The sequence below is a fragment of the Lissotriton helveticus genome, chromosome 10 (assembly GCF_964261635.1).
Source record: "Lissotriton helveticus chromosome 10, aLisHel1.1, whole genome shotgun sequence".
In the NCBI taxonomy this organism is placed as follows: Eukaryota; Metazoa; Chordata; class Amphibia; order Caudata; family Salamandridae; genus Lissotriton; species Lissotriton helveticus.
In genome coordinates this window covers 489,706,840-489,724,502 of record NC_136071.1, presented here as the reverse complement: position 1 = coordinate 489,724,502, position 17,663 = coordinate 489,706,840, and the positions used below count along the sequence as shown (strand labels likewise).

Here is a 17,663-nt window from a genome sequence, read left to right as displayed (position 1 = left end):
CGGCTCCTAAACCTCTTTGCCACCATTTTGTGCTTGTGTGATTGGTTCCTGTTGCCTTAAAGTGCATTTCTTTTGAATTACATGTATTACAGTCTTTTCAACCGTGGAACCTCATTCTTAAGGCAGTCATCTTTTGGAAAATGATTTCCTGATTTACAGCGCTAATTTTGAAACCATAAAGGTTCTTATGTCACCCTTTATACGACCACCATTCTCTACTTGAATAGAGAGTTTTGATCCAGATAAAAGCACATCTCCCTGATTTAATTTTTTTCTTTATGGGTGTACTACGTTTACTCAACATCCTATATTTCTAGTGATTCATTCATTGTCACATTTTTTTTCACCCGCTGGTCCTCAAGTTATACCCAATAATGAAGATCTTTGCAATTGATCAGTCGTACGGTTTTTTCTCTCCTTCATAAACTGGTCTGCTTGCTTTCTACCCCAACTCTTGTTGATGCTGCTGCCAGAGAAATTAATTTTATCACCTTGAGAGTTCATAAATGTTGTTTCCTTTCAATTCATTTTATGTAGCAGCTTTTAAAGTTGAATATCTTGCTATTTTAATTCCATGTGGCATTTATAGAATCTTAACATTTTAAGTTTCCTGCAAATTATTGATCTTTCTGCTGGTGCCTCCATGGAAAAAGCAAGAAAATGAAAACTATCAGATACAGTCAAATCTCATAGCACTATCCTTTTGACAGAAGATTTTACTTTTAACTTGGATAAAATTGATGACTCTTTACTTCTAAAACAAGATATGCTAACGACAAATTCTTCTTCGCTGAATGGATGAGGAACAGCCGACTGAAGCTGAACTCGGACAAGACGGAAGTCCTCATCCTCAGATCCACCCCTTCGGCTAGGGACGACTCCTGGTGGCCGACTTACTGGGAACCGCTCCAACACCCACGGACCACGCACGCAACCTAGGAGTAATCCTCGACTCCACCCTCTCCATGACTAAACAGGTCAATGCTGTCTCCTCCTCCTGCTTCAACACCCTCTGCATGCTCCGCAGGATCTTCAAGTGGATCCCCACTGAAACTAGAAGAACGATCCCCCAGGCCCTCGTCAGCCGCAGGTTGGACTACGGAAACTCCCTCTATGCAGGAGCTTCGACCAAACTCCTGAGATGGCTCCAAAGCATCCAGAATGCCGCTGTACGCCTGATCCTCGACATCCCTCGTCGCAGCCACATCACACCCCACCTGAGAGACCTGCACTCTCTCCTGGTCAACAAGAGTATAACCTTCAAGTTCCTCACCCATGCACACAAGGCACTCCACAACCCCAGACCAACGTACCTCAAAAGACGACTCAGCTTCTACACTCCCACCCGCCAGCTCTGCTCCACCAACCTCGCCCTTGCCACAGTCCCCCGCTTCCGAAGAGCAACCTGCGGCGGCAGATCGCTCTCCCACCTCGCCGCCAAAATCTGGAACACCCTCCCCATCCACCTACGGCAGACCCAAGACCTGCTGACGTTCTGAAAACTCCTCAAGCCCTGGCTTTTTGAGCAGTAGCAGCATTACCCCCCCCAGCGCCTTGAGACCCTCACAGGTGAGTAGTGCGCTTTACAAATGATATGATTGTTTGATTGATGAAGCAAACCTCATCTGTGAAGGCACTTTCTAAACTCAACTCTATGAACATAAGACCCAAGATAGAAAATTCATCACCTGTCAAAACAAGTTCAATTTTAATGGAATTCCTCCTGGGAGAGATAAGGGCCCTGCTTTCCCACATGGAAGAAGCTAACAAGAGGCTAAGAGGCCTTAATGACAAATGATCCTGTACGGTTAAAAGGGTCACAGTAGTCTCAAAATTGGAGGGCTTGCAAATTGAAGTTGCTGCTTTTAAAGGTAATACTGAAGGCCTGGAGAATAGACATTAGAAAACTTATGGACAATGATACTATCAGTTTCTTTCAATTATTAATTCTTAAAATATTCGATCTACCTACTTCAACAGACTGGGTGCAAACTATTCTACCAGACCCAGAGGTGTAGTATTTTTATTTCTGGAATACATTGACTTGTTAAATGTTATCCGGGCAGTTATGTCAAATAAACAACTCTATTGGTGTAGAATCAAATTCTTCAGAGAGGCTGTTGCCAAAGCGTCTGTTCTTAGACATAGGGCCAGGTCTTAGATCTCTCAATGCTAGATTTGGTTTAATCCACCCTGTCACTTGATGGTTTCATACAAATATGGCATGGTTACTTTTGATGACCCCTGTTAGTTGAGGAAATGTGTCAATGAATGCAAAGGAGCAGAGATATGGGTATACAATGTTTAGCTTTTGCTTAAAATTATGCTTCTTCATGATATTTTGAGTCATATTTTGCAGGCTTTATCTCTCTCCATAGATATTATACTCCTTTTTCCAATAGGTATCTTGCCACTAGTATTATTGTGCTTTCCGTCATAGATTTTCAAGTTACTGGTGTCCTGGCTGTCTGAAGAGAGGATATATTGTGATTATCTTTGAAGCTGCCCAGGTCACACTAAAGTTCCCCATGTAGGTACATGTTTCAATTGCTAGTTTCCGGAATGTACTTTCTCTTTTACTTGTTGTATATCTCTTTCTTTTCCACGTTCCTTTCCCTTTCTTCTGTTTCCTATACTGCCCTTATGTTCCATACTGGACTGTATTATTACTCTGACTTCTTTATCTTACTTGATATGGTGGGGGACGTCAATTCACCAAAATGCGTGGGGTAACGGAATTGACATTGCACGCTATTTGACTTTTACTTTGACTCACTCACACATGCTTTCACATACTAACAAATTCACACACTCTTTCAAACATAAACACACTCTCACCCACAAGCACGCATGCAAAATAAATTTAACAGTATTTTTTCCTTACCTTAGCTTCCAGAAAGGGTCATATTCCAGCTAATGTACTGCATTTTTATTACACTAATAGTGAATAATCTTATTCACTATTTGTATAATAAATACATTGACAGAAACCAGGCAAATGGAGCTCCATTAGAAAGAGCTGCCCTTATGTTCCAGGCACTGATTTTGCCACCTCTGAAACCAAGGGCCACAAGAGCAGTGCTAAGAGCAGCATAGAGAAAGCCAGGGGTCGCAGCTGCGACCCTTGGTGACCACTAAATGACATATAATGATGTAGGCACATGTTTCTTTATTACACTGACGTTGGTTATAATTCACAGTCATCTCATGGAATGTGAAAGGGATTACTAAACTAATAAAGAACCAGAGAGTTATTTCACATCTGCACAAAATTAAGACTGACATTGCAGTGGTGTAGAAAACACATCTCTTAGAGGATGAAGAAATTAATTTGAAAAGAGGATGGGTGGGTAATATTTTTCTCTCCCCTATCTTAAAGAAAAAGAATGGTACTATTATCCTTGTTGGCAAGAACATTTATGTCATCGATAAACTCAATGTAAAGATGATAAATATAGATGGATTGCTTCAGAACCAGTAGAAAATAAGATACCTTGGTGTAAACGAATATACTTTCTTCTCCCCAGTACACATCACAGTTCCAAACCGTTTACATTTTTATGAGGAAATATTTAACTCAGACATTGTTGGATACAGGGATTGGGCCTATTCTAATCACTAATCATGCACCAGTTTTTAAAGCGTTTGACCTAATTCCATATCAGGATAAATCTAATAGATGGAGATTCAATAAATCATTGTTATTGGATCGTTTAATTAAAAGGTTTATGCTTTCACAAACTACATTTTTGCATTCAGTTTGTACTACTACATGTCTGTTCAAATCATTTTGAACACTTTTAAAGGTGCTGTTTACCATGACAACCACCCTTTTACAAATTAACCTATTAAAATATCTGGAAACGATTTAGAGACCTTAATTGTCTGAAATGTACTTTTCCTACTTAGAAAAGAATGAAAGCCAACAACTCAATGAAATTAGAAGAGGCCCTTGGTCCTGACGATTTCTCTGATGAATTCATATCTAAATTCTCCAATATTCTGTTCCCTAAAATACTTTAACTATTTTTAATTTCATCATCTGCCCAAGGAGCCTTTCAAGGAGCATTAATATGCCTCATATCCAATAATATTAACTATAAGATCTGTGTGAAGATTTTGGTTATTCATCTGGACCTCTTGTTACCTAAACATATTGGATACGAACAAACAGGATTCATTAAAGACGGATTTTACTCAGACAACACAAGAGTCCTTTTAATTGTTATAAGCAAAGTGTAAAACTAATGCATCCTTTAGTGACACTAGATGAAGACAAAACATTTGATAGGGTGAGTTGGGATTTTATTAATGATTCATTGAAATAGTTTGGGTTTATGTCCCAAATCAAGGCAACTCATTTTGTTACTGTATACTTCTTCTAAGCCTGCAAAAAAAAAATTAGTTCATAGATGGCTGCAGCAGATTTGCATGCATCCAAGGCATACATATTTGAACAGAAATTGGAAAATGAAACCAAATGCATTCAAAGATGTCCACCATGCACACGACTATGTCCATGGAAGCCATTTTTGAACTGCATTTGTTAAAACCCAACTAAATGATTTAAAGATGGCCACTGTGAAAGCAAGCACATCCTTTTATTAGACAAAACAGTAAAGGAACAGGCTACTAAAGCACTCTAGAAGGTATCAATTTAGTATAATCTAGGAAATCCTAGATATCACTAATAAGTGTCTCCATACGATGACAAATAAGATTGTAACATATAGAATGAGTAAGAAGGCAGCCTTTTGCTTCTGATGGGCTTGGGGTGACTTAGTCCCCAATGCATCTCCTTAGTGCATTATGCTTCATTCCTTCCTTCTTACTCATTCTATATGTTACAATCTTATTTGTCATCGAATGGAGACACTTATTAGTGATTGTGATGCTATCCATAGGTATACTCTATGATCAGACGTAGATTCGTCTTCAACACAATATGTTTATTCACCTTCTCTTAGGGTCTATAACGTACATCTTATTCTATTGAACCTTACTGAATGGAGCAATTCGGAATACTACTTTCCACCACCTGATATTTTATACAAGGTGAGCCAAAGGGGATATCTCCTTTCAGACTTGTTTATTCCTGATAAAGGTCTCCAGTTCTCTCTTTGAAGAATACAGACTTTAGTCCTCCCCCTTTTATTAATTTCAATGTTTTTTATTCTGCATCATTGACATAAGTGGGACATGTTTCTATGTCTTATGTTGTTCTCTCTATCTTAGAACTGCACTGTCTAGCCAGACTGTCGTTTACTCAACAGTCTAGAAGGTGGTACCATCTTTGGAGGATTCGTCATTTCGTTTTCGAACTCGGGGACGTTTCTATACTACTCTTGGTAGGTCTTTTCTACCGTATGTGTTTCTTTCTTTATTTTTCACAGCGGTTATCCATTCTAGTAGACACAGGGGTATACCATGATCTGTCCATGACCTAGGCGCTCAATTAGTATATGAGATAACTACTGCAGTTTCATGTATTTTGTGATTCTCTATGCGATGCATACATTATTCTTACGTTTTGGGCCTAATTGGTTTAACTTAACTGTCTTTCTTTATGTATATATGTTTGCTCCCAATCTTTCAAAAACATAATTGTTTTTCTCTGTGTATATATCTTTGCTCCCAATTTTTAATTTTTTTTTTTTAATATCACCAATTGTCAAAAATTCTTTTAATACTAAATTTGTATAAATGTATGACATGTTTGTAATTTATTGTAGTGGCTTTCCTCTAGCTGTATTTATTCACATATGTCGTAGTTCAAATATAGTATATATTTATTATATTATCTGTCTTGTCACTTCCAGCCTTGAAAAAGTCTCAGTAAGAGACGAAACACGTGTCGGCGATGTGAGCTGGGAAGTTTTTATGCATTTGGATTCTCAATAAAGAACTGAACTAACATCTTGTCTGGATCCCTCAAGTTGGTGTTATTCGATACAGGATTTTGATTTGAATCTATAGATACAATGGTTATGACAGTCAATACTCAGGGACTATCTTTCTCCAAACGAGATATCTAGGATTTCCTAGATTATACTAAATTGATACCTTCTAGAGTGCTTTAGTAGCCTGTTCCTTTCCTGTTTTGTCAGGTACATTTTTGTGCCATTTAACACTCTTGGTGGTGGGTGTGCATCAGGCTGTAGAAGCACCTAACAACTTTGACTAAAATCCAAGTTTTAACTACACGAATATTTTTGTGATTTGGAATTGTGTTACTTTACGTGCGGACATTTCTCCTCATTGGGGAGGACACTACCACCAATTTGTATTATTACTGACATCCTTTTATTATATTGTGTTTACAAATTTGGTCTAAGATGCCAATAGTGGATGCTCACACATTCACAGTGGTTATCAAAGAAAACAAAAATCGTTGGCCAACCCAATATGTCTCACGGCTGAGACACACTGGATTTGCCAATTATTGTCAAACTTTCCACTCTGTCCATGTGCACTGATTATCGGTGGCAGTAATGACTGATCTTATTGAGAGACTCCAATCACAAAAAAAAAGGACCGAAAGATACTCAATCAACCAATTAGTCCTCTGGCACACATTTGTAGGGCAACCACGCCCAACCATTGATATAAACTGAGTCCACCCACCACCACGAATACCAACCCACATTTCTGTATTGTTTGGTACCTTTCTTCCGGAGGAGGAAAATCCAAGAGCTTCCACAACACAGTGCACCCCATGAGTTGAAATGTGCAAAGCACCTGTTTAGTTGACATACTAAAGATAAATCAATGAGAAAGAATGACCCCCCACCATCTGCATATACTATGTCAGCCAAAACAGCTGAAGACCCTATTATGTGTATTCAATGATAGGCCATATAGCCTCTTCTGTACATATTTAGTGACATCACCCTATTTTCCATCTAAATCATACACCTACATGGGTCTGACATAGCCACTCTCCCTGGAATTAGGTCCTTACCTTCCCCGCGATGAAATATGGCTAATGTCCCATCTGCTAGGGCCACAAGTACTCGCCCTTTCACGTGCCTAAAACAGAGGGGGAAAGAGAGCAGATGAAAGGGCCTGTGTGCGCAGTGGAAATTGTTTGTTTCAATTTGGGGACAATTCAGCAGCAACAATTTTGTTTGTGGTAATTAAGCTGATAATGTTTTAGGCCTTCTGACCCTGGAGATGAATTCTGATCCTTGAGCAGATAAGAGTTCACCCAGGGATTGGAATTCAGAGTTGTACAACGATTATCATCCCACGCTGGATTCCCATGAACAGTGCTTGAAATGGAAATATAAAAGAGAAGGTACTCCGTATTTCAGAGTACCTGTTGCTACTGAGGATTGCCGGTATTGTCCCATTAGAAGTACTGCAACCCACTGAGAATTGCTTCCTTTGTTGTACAAGTGGGGAACAGCCTTTACAACGCAGGCTGAGCCATGTATGCAGTTTCCCAGCAAGCAGAACCATGCTTGCCTTAACCACGCATATGCGTGGTTAAGGCATTGTGCGGTCTAGATGCAGGGATGGGCGGGTAAGGGAAAAGGAAGGATTGGAAAAGGGAGCTCCAGGACGTGGTCTGGTAAGTGAATCTGGGGCCGGGTTTTGTGAAGATGTGGGGTAGTTTTTAGGGCTTGGGTGGGGGGGGTCAGGGTTGTTTTCAGGGCTGGTGAGTCGGGTGCTTTTAGGGCTTGGGGTTGCTTTCAGGGCTCAGGAAAGAGTTGGGCTTGTTTTAGGGCTCAGGAAGGGGGGCTGGGTGTGATCTTTACCACATATATCTTTTATCAGTCATGCCTTTACCACAAAATTTCGTGGTAAAGACATGCGTAGTTAAGGAATGCGTTGTTAAGACACATTAGTTGTTCAGGCAGCGTTGTAGAGGCATGCGTGGTTTAGCCTTGATTGCCTCTGTCATACAACCTGTACACGCAGAACAATATGCCAAATAAAAACATAAATACAACATTCAAATGGTTGACGTTTAGGGTCAAATTTTTAGTAAGGCTGGCAGCAGGACATGGAAGCTGTGTTAACGGGGGGAGTCAAGGTATATATATGAGGCCACTTAGTTGAGGACAACAAATTAAGTGGACAGAGAAAATGGAGGAAAAGTGTACTACGCTTTCCTGGGACAGAAAACAATATACAAAGGAGAACAGTCTTGACGAGAAAACACAGTCAGCATCATGTGCACTAAACAAAACTATAAGTAGAGAAGCCTGCTGATGTAGGTGCAAACACTTAAGACAAAGACAATGAGGATTTTGCTGAAGAAAAAAGAATGGTTCCATAGGTACATACTTACACTAGGCTGAGCACAGAATCCTTTAATTTTATGGAATGAAGGCATTTCTTCCAGTTGGATACTGCAGAGTGAACGTACAACCTGCAAGATAGAATATACTTAATTTACCTGCAAGCCTCCGAATACACAATGGGGAGCAACTATTGCACATTAAACAGCTTATTCAGTTATTTACAGCCCTGTTAGAAAATGTTTCCCTTCGGGAGCAGGTACTGTGAGGTGACAGCAAAGGTTCCATGTCTACAAGACAGACGGATAGTGGTAAATCCTACTTAAAGTATGCTGCCCTGCCTTCGTTCCTTATGGAATATTCTAGATATTCCTAGCCTGAGAATCAAAAACAAAATAGAGATATCCAACAGGTGCAGAACAGTGAAGAATGCCTTTTGACCTGGCCATGTCGACAATCAGAAAAATAATAGCTTGGAGAACATACAAAAAGCATTAAGGGGCCGATTAGGATGGCGGTTTTTCCGCATCCTCCGGGCCGGCGGAAGTGTCCGCCGGCCTGGAGGATGCGGAAAAACCGCTGCGGAGCCTCCAAAGACCCACCGCCAAATTAGGATGGCTGGTGGGTCTGGAATACCGTCCGCCGCTTTTCCGCCGCGGTCGGCTTCCGACCGTGGCGGAAAAGCTATAACATGGCAGGCGGTGTCTATGAGACACCGTCCGCCATATTAGGATGTTCGTGAATACATGCTTTTCCACGGCGGCTTTTCCGCCATGGAAAAGCATACGGACATTCACTTTGGGGGCCCGTTGCGGGCCCCCTGGGTGAATGGGGGGTGGGGGGTGCACATGGGGGGTACCTATGGTACCCCCCTGCATTTGCGTGCACAAAGCAGCAGGCACCGTGCGGTGCCGGCCGCTTTGTGCATGTAAATGTAAAACATGCTTTTTTAACATTGCGGCGGGTGCAGCTTGAAGCTGCACCCGCCGCAATGTTAAATATAGAGGATGTGACCGCCACCCTGGCGGTCACATCCTAATCAGCACGGAGGGAACGCCGCAGCCCCTGCGGACGTTCCCTCCTCCTCAAGGGTGGCGGACGGACGCAAGTCCGTCCGCCATCCTAATCGGCCCCTAAATGTGGCTGCTCTCAATGTTTAAAAGAAAGATGTTCACACAGAGTGCCATGGTCTCAAGGCTTTGGCAAACAGAATTGTTATCTAACTGTATCAACAGTTCTACGGTGCTGGAGTATTTCATATGCCTGAATCACTGAATCGTCTCTCGTTCTAAATTCACTCTATTCGAGGGGCAGAGCCTGGTAATGTACTGTGGTGCTCTGCATGTAGGGCCAGATTGGGAGCCAACATTTGTCAGACAAGCCCCCACTGCAAGAGGGATTTGGAATTGAAGAATTATGCATTTTACAACATGTTTTCAATTATATACTGACATTTGTATAGCTTTTAAAGCATAGTAGTTGAACATTTTACAAGCTACCAGTTGACTATGTATTTATATCATCAAATAGAAAAACATCCTTAGCTCAACAATGCATTTTGATTCTGCACTGAGTAGGATAAACTAATGAAATACCATCACTAGCAGTAATGATGTGTAGATGGAAAGGGGGAGGTGACAGTGCCTTACCGACAGAACTCTCAGGTCACTGATTGACATCTCTATGGGAACCTCTCATATTTTGGTTACACTGTGTGTAGCAACTGTTTTTTTGTTTTGTTTTTATTTTTATATAGCACAAACTTGACATGAAGGTATTGGAGATCTTTACACGAGCACCAGTTACAATGCACAAGGACAAGTTCATTCTTAGGTACCGGTAGAATAAGTGATTTACCCTGAATCACAGGACGTTGAGCCCATGCTGAGACTTGTTATGTAATATTCATTTTGGTAAACAGTCAGAATATCGAGTAGGAAATGTCGACTTGCACCAATATTGGGTGCCGAATATCGAGATACAGAACTATCGACTGCAAGAATATCGTGGTCAAGAATATCGAGTTTAAGGTAAGAAATATCGTTTTCCAAAATATCGAAGTCATTAATATCGTGTCATGCCTGCCTAGCATCCGCGGAAAGTACAGAGGACTTATCGAGACCAATGCAAGATGGCCTCGAGGAACTGCGCATGCGCGATGGAATCGGGCCGGAACATAAGCTCGTTTCCCTAGGCGTCTAACGCTTTGCGCTCTAGTTTCTTCGTTGGTTACGACGTCACTTCCGCTTGGCCGCGTTCCGTAGTCTGCCTAAGTTTGGTGGCGGACGCTTGTTCCTGACTTTGGGGCTCAGCTCTCCTTTGCTGTGCTGGTGTCTTCCTTATTTTGATTCCTGGCGTTGGGTCGCATTAGCGGACTTCTTTCTTGAACGCCCGGATATTCAGAGCAGCCATTCAATGATCTATTGCTTCCGACGACGATCCCTTAGTTATCCCTGGCATCTCCGATCATTGCAAGCCGAGGGTTTCTCGGTAATCGCTCCGTAAAGGCTTTACGGAGTTTCCCTGCCTCAGTTACCAGATAGACTCACGTGTTCTGTTTAACGTGGGTGCTATTACTTATTATTTCTCTCGTCCAGTGCCGGCTGTCTTACCCAGAGGTCACTGTGATTTTATACACCCTGCTACTTGCGGACTCGTCGTTGGGCCGGACTATGGTCCCGCTGAATGGCCGGTATTTGCGGGAGTAGGGGAGTGTGATGTTGCATGGCTTTGTGGGATGTGTGGTCCGCCTGGCGAGTTTTCTTTATTCCCTTTTTTACCTTATTATTTGCATTCTCTGGACTTCCCGGATGCTGGCATTTATCACAGTGCAAGGACAAGAAAACCTGGTAAAGCGCTTGTAGCACACTATATTTACATCGTGTTCTTGTTGAATACTATTTGGGTGTTTATATATGTACTCATTACCCTACAGATAATCATTGCTGTGATTCCAACCTTGTTCCATATAAGCCCATTAGCTGAGAAGTGAATTCGATTAGGTAAGAAAGAGACTCATACCTAAAGATAGGAACAAATCAAGGTCCTACCAGAAGTAACAAGAACCTATTCCTCAATGTAGGTCATATCGAATTCCATAAGGGTTTATGAATCCATATACAGTTCCAGAAGAGATCCTAGTTGTTTTCCTTGACACACCTGTATGCTCTCAGGTAATTGTTGGTCTATGTAATACCATTGAGGGGGTTGATAGGCGGATTGATGGTTGTTGTATTAACCCCTTATTCCTTGTAGCTTCATCATCAGACAGAAGCAGAAGAGAGCAGTGTCCGAAGAGTCCAGTGTTTTGTCTCCCCCTACTTTCCTTGTTTTGTTCCCTCCTTTCCCTCCATATCACCCCTGTGTCCTAGTGTTCGATAGGCACAGGTGGTGTAGGGAGGAAGGGTTGGGATTATCATCGGCTCCTGGCACTCCTGCGGAAACCGAGACCGGATCCTTACATATCGTTTGCAAAAATATAGTAGTTACAAATATCGTTTTTTTGTTAGTGTTAGGTATTTTAGTATGTATTTTAAACGTATGTTGTCTATTTTTTTGTCTAAGTATTGCAACTTTTTAAAATATATGTAACATTTTTAGAAGTTATGAATTTAATTTTAATTACATTTTGCCCTTTAGTTCCGTAGCGCGTTGTGGGTTTATAGGGGAATAGGGTGGGAAGTAATTTAATTATAATAAATTGAATATTAATTTTATTTTAATTACATTTTGCATTTTAGTTCCGTAGCGGGTTGTGGGTTTATAGGGTAGGAAGTAATTTAATAAATTTAAAATGAATTTATTACTATTTATTTAATTTTGATTTTGTAGTCTTAATTGTGCTAATTCATGTATTATTAATCAATTAATCATTTGTTGTTAATTTTTATTGATTAATTAATTGGTAAATATGTTAATTGTGTTATTTTTTAAGGACCCGGTTGTGGGTTTATAGGGGAATAGGGTGGGAAGTAATTTAATCATAATTAAATATTTAATATTTATTTTTTAATAAATAATATGTATTTATTTTATAATTTATATTAATTATGTGAAATTATTAATTAATAATTAATTGGTAATTATGTTAATCGTGTCTTTTTTTAGGAGCAGGTTGTGGGTTGATAGGGGAGTAGGGTGGGAAGTAATTTATTTGTAATACATTTATTAAGGGCGGGCCCGTCCGTGCCGGTCGTAGCCAGGTGGAGGCTGGGCTGGGCCACCCCCCGAACATTCAAAGAACTGTAAGGTCACCATCAATTTGTATATATACTGTTGTATTGAATTGAATTGAGTTCGATCCATATTCATTTTATTGATGGCGGCACGTGCAGGGAAAGGGAGGAGGGCTGCGGTGGGGGGAACCATAGGTGGAACACTTGACCAATCCATTAACAGGGCAGCATCAGTACTCGAGCATGAAGTAGCCCTGACAGAACGTCGCCTTTAAAATGATATAATGTATGTAAGGCGATCCTCTCTAGGGGCCATGTCGGTTGCTTCCCCCAATCATTTAGAAACCCAAGCTAATAACATACATTCTAACAAGAGAGACAATGACCATGAGGCAGAGAGCTTGCTAGAAATATCAGAGTCAAATGAGATTAGACTTTCTGTTTTATCAAATAGTCTAGCCCCGGAGGATGCACCTAATAATATCACACCTCACTCCTTACAAGGTCCTTTGTAAAACACAGTACAAGAACTCAAACTCCAAAGCAACCTGTGGGATTAGTCACTGCTGCTAGGAGGAAGCGGTGAGGGGGCGCCCATAAGGGAAGATGCCCAAAGATAATAAAAACTTCCAAAGTAATTAACAACACCGTAGAGGAGATTCCGACAACGCAGGCTACTGCACTGCCATCACAGGCACTGTCATTTACTCCATCGCTAACGCTTCCAGCAACCAAGACGGTTGTTCCAACTTGGCCTTTGTTGCAACCACCTGAAGGCTTCATAGTCCAAGTCGAACAACTGATGAAGTCCCTAATTTTACCTCTGTTAGAGAGGACAAAGTTAATAAGTGAAAGTTTAGAGAAACTCGAGCAGAATACTATAGAGAACTTTGGTATATTAAAAAAGTTGGTCGAGCGTACATCGAGAGATAACATGGCTGAAGTAAATCTACCAAAAGTACCCGTAGTTGTAGCAACGATGTCGTCAATCCCAAATGCATTGACTACAACTCCTGTGGCACCCATTAGTAACAAACAAGCTGCCACTCCCCTTGAAAGCAGGACAAGGGATCTAGCGAGAAGCTGTCAAGGGGCGAGGGAGGGGAGGCGGATAAATGAGCACGGTGAAGCGAGGCAGATCAAGGACAATCTACTTGTAGTTAAGGAAATGCCTAATGTTATAAAGCAAAAGCATGTCTTAAGTTGCATTGACCTGCCACCAGACTCCTTCCCATACGTTGCTGTACTTACTGGGGTTCCAGAGTTAAGGAATGATAAAGCAGAAACTTACCCAGAACTGAAAAACAAGGTAACCTTTTAGTTAAATAAGAATAGACCGCTCCCAAGCAATATCAACGGGGAAATTCTGTACGCCCGAAGAGTAAGCTGGGTTGGGCAAAGACCCAAGGATATACCCGGGGATTCTATTATTGTTAACTTTAGGGATAGACGGGTAGCTGGCTACATCTGCGACCGATTTCATCCAAGTGATAGCAGTGGCATTTACACCCATGACCTGAGCTACTTTTATCGCCCAACTCCCTTGGCATTTTCCAATTACAATCCCTTTGGGATGCAACGAGTAGGGGTTATGGGTGGGTTTAAAAACCAATTTTCCATCCACACTACTAATCGTTTTGAGGAGTTATATGGGCTTGAAGGAGTAGATTGACTCAGAGATGAAGAACCGAGTAGACTAGCAGTTTTGGACATGGGGGATGAAAGATCAATAGGTGAGTAGTGAATTGACCACTGAAAAACACCTTAAGGAGCAAGCAGGACTAACCTTTAATAATTTGGACCCTACACTGCTCCTAAATAGTAATAGAGAGGACATAGACCGGGGCACTACTATTAACGCTGAGACTATGATTATTGAAACATCTAATAAAAGAGTCTGTGAGATTGGCCAAATGTATACAATACCTCAAGTGAAGGTGCACGATTCCTATCTCATGCTAGAAAACTGGGGCAATATAATTGAAGGTGACTTCTTAAATAGTAGTGATTAATATACTAACACAGAGGCTACACAAGTAATAGAATCTAACAACATAAGATCAAACGGCAACATACTTGACTCAGGCATAGAACCTAGTATCAAATTGAGGTCCTGGAATATAGCGGGCATCAAAAAAAATGTAAGCGATCCCATGTGGCAGGAATATATTGACAATTGTGAAATTGTATTATTCCAAGAAACTTGGGCTGTCGAAAGTCCTTTTAAAGTTGGTTATAGATCATTTAGTGTACCTGCAATTACTGCAACCAAAGGAAGACCTTTGGGAGGCTTGGCAATTTGGACAAAAACTCCGCTGGGAACCGACTTTAAGCAAATCGATTCCAATAGCCTGGACATCTTAGGAGTCAGGTTTACAGGGCCGAACAAAAGAGAAGTCTGTATTCTGAATGTCTATAGCAGGCCACTAGCAGCTAATAAAAAGGCAGAAGTTGTCGAGCAACTAGATAATATTATTTCTATGCTCGATCAGAGAACTTTGATAATTATTGGGGGGGGATTTTAATCGTAAATTCGAGCCGATTGTAGGCTTGGAAAATATTTTCGAACCAGAGGATATTGCTAATAATATTCCTGGACTTGAGACAAGCCCAGCGGTGCCATGCTCAACTGCTGCAGTACAGCTATTGCGACTGACTGCAGCGCATGGCTTACATGCCTGCAATGGGCGTTTACCATCAGATAGCCCAAGTCAGCCAACCTTCAAGCGGGGTAGATCCAACAGCTACATAGATTACATAATGATTTCAATTCCACTCTGGCCGATGGTAAGTGATCTTGTAGTGGGGATTCGTATTGAGAGTGATCACTATCCTCTTAGTTTGACGCTTAGCGCGTCATTATTTCATTTATCTCCCAAGGAAGGAATAGCTCTCAACACATTGATATTGACCCTTTGGTTTCAAATAATCGTAGAGCATTAAAGTGGACAACAGTATTGGTTAATGAAATTATTGTAAAAAAAAATCTATGAGATGTGTGTAGATGCATTCTCCCCGTATGTCAATTTCCCAGCACAGGAGATCCCTGGTATGTGTATTCATGGAAATTTGTCACTGGTAAATCCTAACCAAAACCATTGAGCCACTAAAAAGATTTGATATTTGGTATGACAAAGGCTGCCGCAATGCTAAAAGGGAACTCATAGCGGCTGCAAAATGTAAAGATGTATCTGCACTAAGGGAGAAAAGGAGGTACTATAAGAGTATACTCTCTAAGACAAAGAAATCCTGGTCCGAAAAAATCTGGTCCGATCTACTCGAAGCGTGCAAGGTAAATGATCAGGCTTTATTCTGGGGCCTGATCGCTAAGGGCACCAGAGACAGAACACCTAGTAGGGATATGTTCTTAGAAGATAATATTTGGGTATCGCATTTTTTCTGAATTATACTCCCCAACTAATAACGTGCCTATTTTTGCTGATGATGACTTAGGACTTAATCCAAGCATGTCACCCCTGTTGTTTAGTTTGGCAGAAACTATTGAAGCCATTAAAGCAATAAAACCAGGGAAGGCCCCTGGTCCGGATAGGTTGCCTGGGGACCTTTGGAAGCATGAAAACATGATATGGGCCCCCTATATTAATTTCCTCTGTAATGTTATTGCTAAGAGTGCTCCTATTCCTGACACATGGCGGGGAGCTGAGATCGTAACCATTTTTAAAAAGGAAGACCGTATGAATCCGGCCCATTATAGACCCATTAGTCTAATCGATGTCCTACAGAAGGTATTTGCGAGACAAGTTTTAGGTAGGCTGAGTTCTTGGATTGGGGACACTAGTAACCTAACCAAGTACCAGGCGGGTTTTAGAGAAAAAAATAGCAGATTCGACCAGGTGTTTAGATTTTTATGCATCATCTGGAAGTATATTAAAATAAAAAGGGCTCACCTGTACGTGGCCTTCGTTGACCTCAGGGCGGGCTTTCACCTGGTCCCTAGAAACTCTCTGTGGTTAAGACTGAGGGACCTGGGCGTTCCGGGGGAAATTCTGGAGCAGATTGTTAGGTTGCACGAGGCAAATTACGCCAGTGTGAGATGGGGCCCAAATGGAGAACTGTCTGACCGTATTAATATAATTAGAGGTGTTAGACAAGGATGTGTGCTGGCACCAACATTGTTCTCCTTGTATGTAAACGATATACCAGATACCCTCTTGGGCTGCGACAATGATTCCCCCAAGATGGGTGGTGACCATGTTCCCGCATTGTTATTCGCAGATGGCACTATTTTAATATCACAGACACCTAAAGGACTACAACATTTACTAGATACCTTATGGTTTTACTGCGAGTCTAAAGGATTGGAGATTAACTCGTCTAAAACCAAGTATATGGCGGTTAATCCTCATAGAACTTTAAAAAAAACACTGACTGTTAACACAGAAAGGATCGAAAATGTGCAAAATGTTAATTATTTAGGCATTATCTTAGACACCAAACTAGATTGGAAAACTCTAGTAGATAAAAGTAAAGCAATCCTCACCCAGAACTTAGTTCCGATAGCAAGGCGACACAGGAGTAGCTGCTCCAAAGCTCTGTCTCCAGCAATGGAGTTGTATAAATATAAAGCCCAATCTGCCTCTCTTTATGGGGCTGAACTATGGGGTTATGCGGACAAACACGCCTTCATGATACAAGAGGACATCTTTTTTAGGAAATTATTAGCGATCCCACGATGTACACCTTTACTTCCACTTATAATGGATCTGGCTATCCATCGTACTGATGACCATGCGGCTTTACGACCCCTGCTGTATTGGGTCCGCGTGTGGTCAACAGATGAACTGGTTGATTACAGGGAAGCCCTAAAAGAAATCTTAAAAATAAGAAACACTACGAAGCTGGTATGGTTGAACCATATTGAGGATTGGTTTGTCAAGCTGGGGCTAAGTCACTACTGGGAAGATCCCGAAGGCCTAAGTTTGAGCTGTAAAAAGGTGTTAAAAGTAAGATACTGGGAGTTTGTTTTACATGCAAAAGTATATAACCCTGAACCTGGGGCCCTAACTTTGAGATATCTTGCTATGAAGACAGAGAGTAGATTTGAATCTTTATGGATGAGATCCTACCAGGCCTAGAAGAAGGAGGAGTAGGGTGAAGGTTAAATTGAAAAAAGAGAGGGAAGACACCTTATGGATCAAACTACGGGAAGCTGCTTTCAAAGGTCAAGCAAGAACATTTTGGTCGCTCATTGGGGAGGGATGTGGAGCAAGATCTAGACCAC

At 41.3% G+C, this 17,663-nt stretch overlaps 1 protein-coding gene across 1 annotated transcript in view; it reads right to left on the bottom strand.

Annotated features, from left to right (window-relative positions):
• Positions 1–17,663, bottom strand: part of MAPK8IP3 (mitogen-activated protein kinase 8 interacting protein 3) — a 683,833-nt gene that overhangs the window by 179,863 nt on the left and 486,307 nt on the right. The window contains exons 22-23 of the mRNA XM_078662972.1: positions 8,297–8,377; positions 6,962–7,029 (exon numbers count right to left, since the gene is read on the bottom strand). Coding sequence (XP_078519098.1) covers positions 6,962–7,029; positions 8,297–8,377 — 149 coding nt within the window. The remainder of the gene's footprint in view (positions 1–6,961; positions 7,030–8,296; positions 8,378–17,663) is intronic.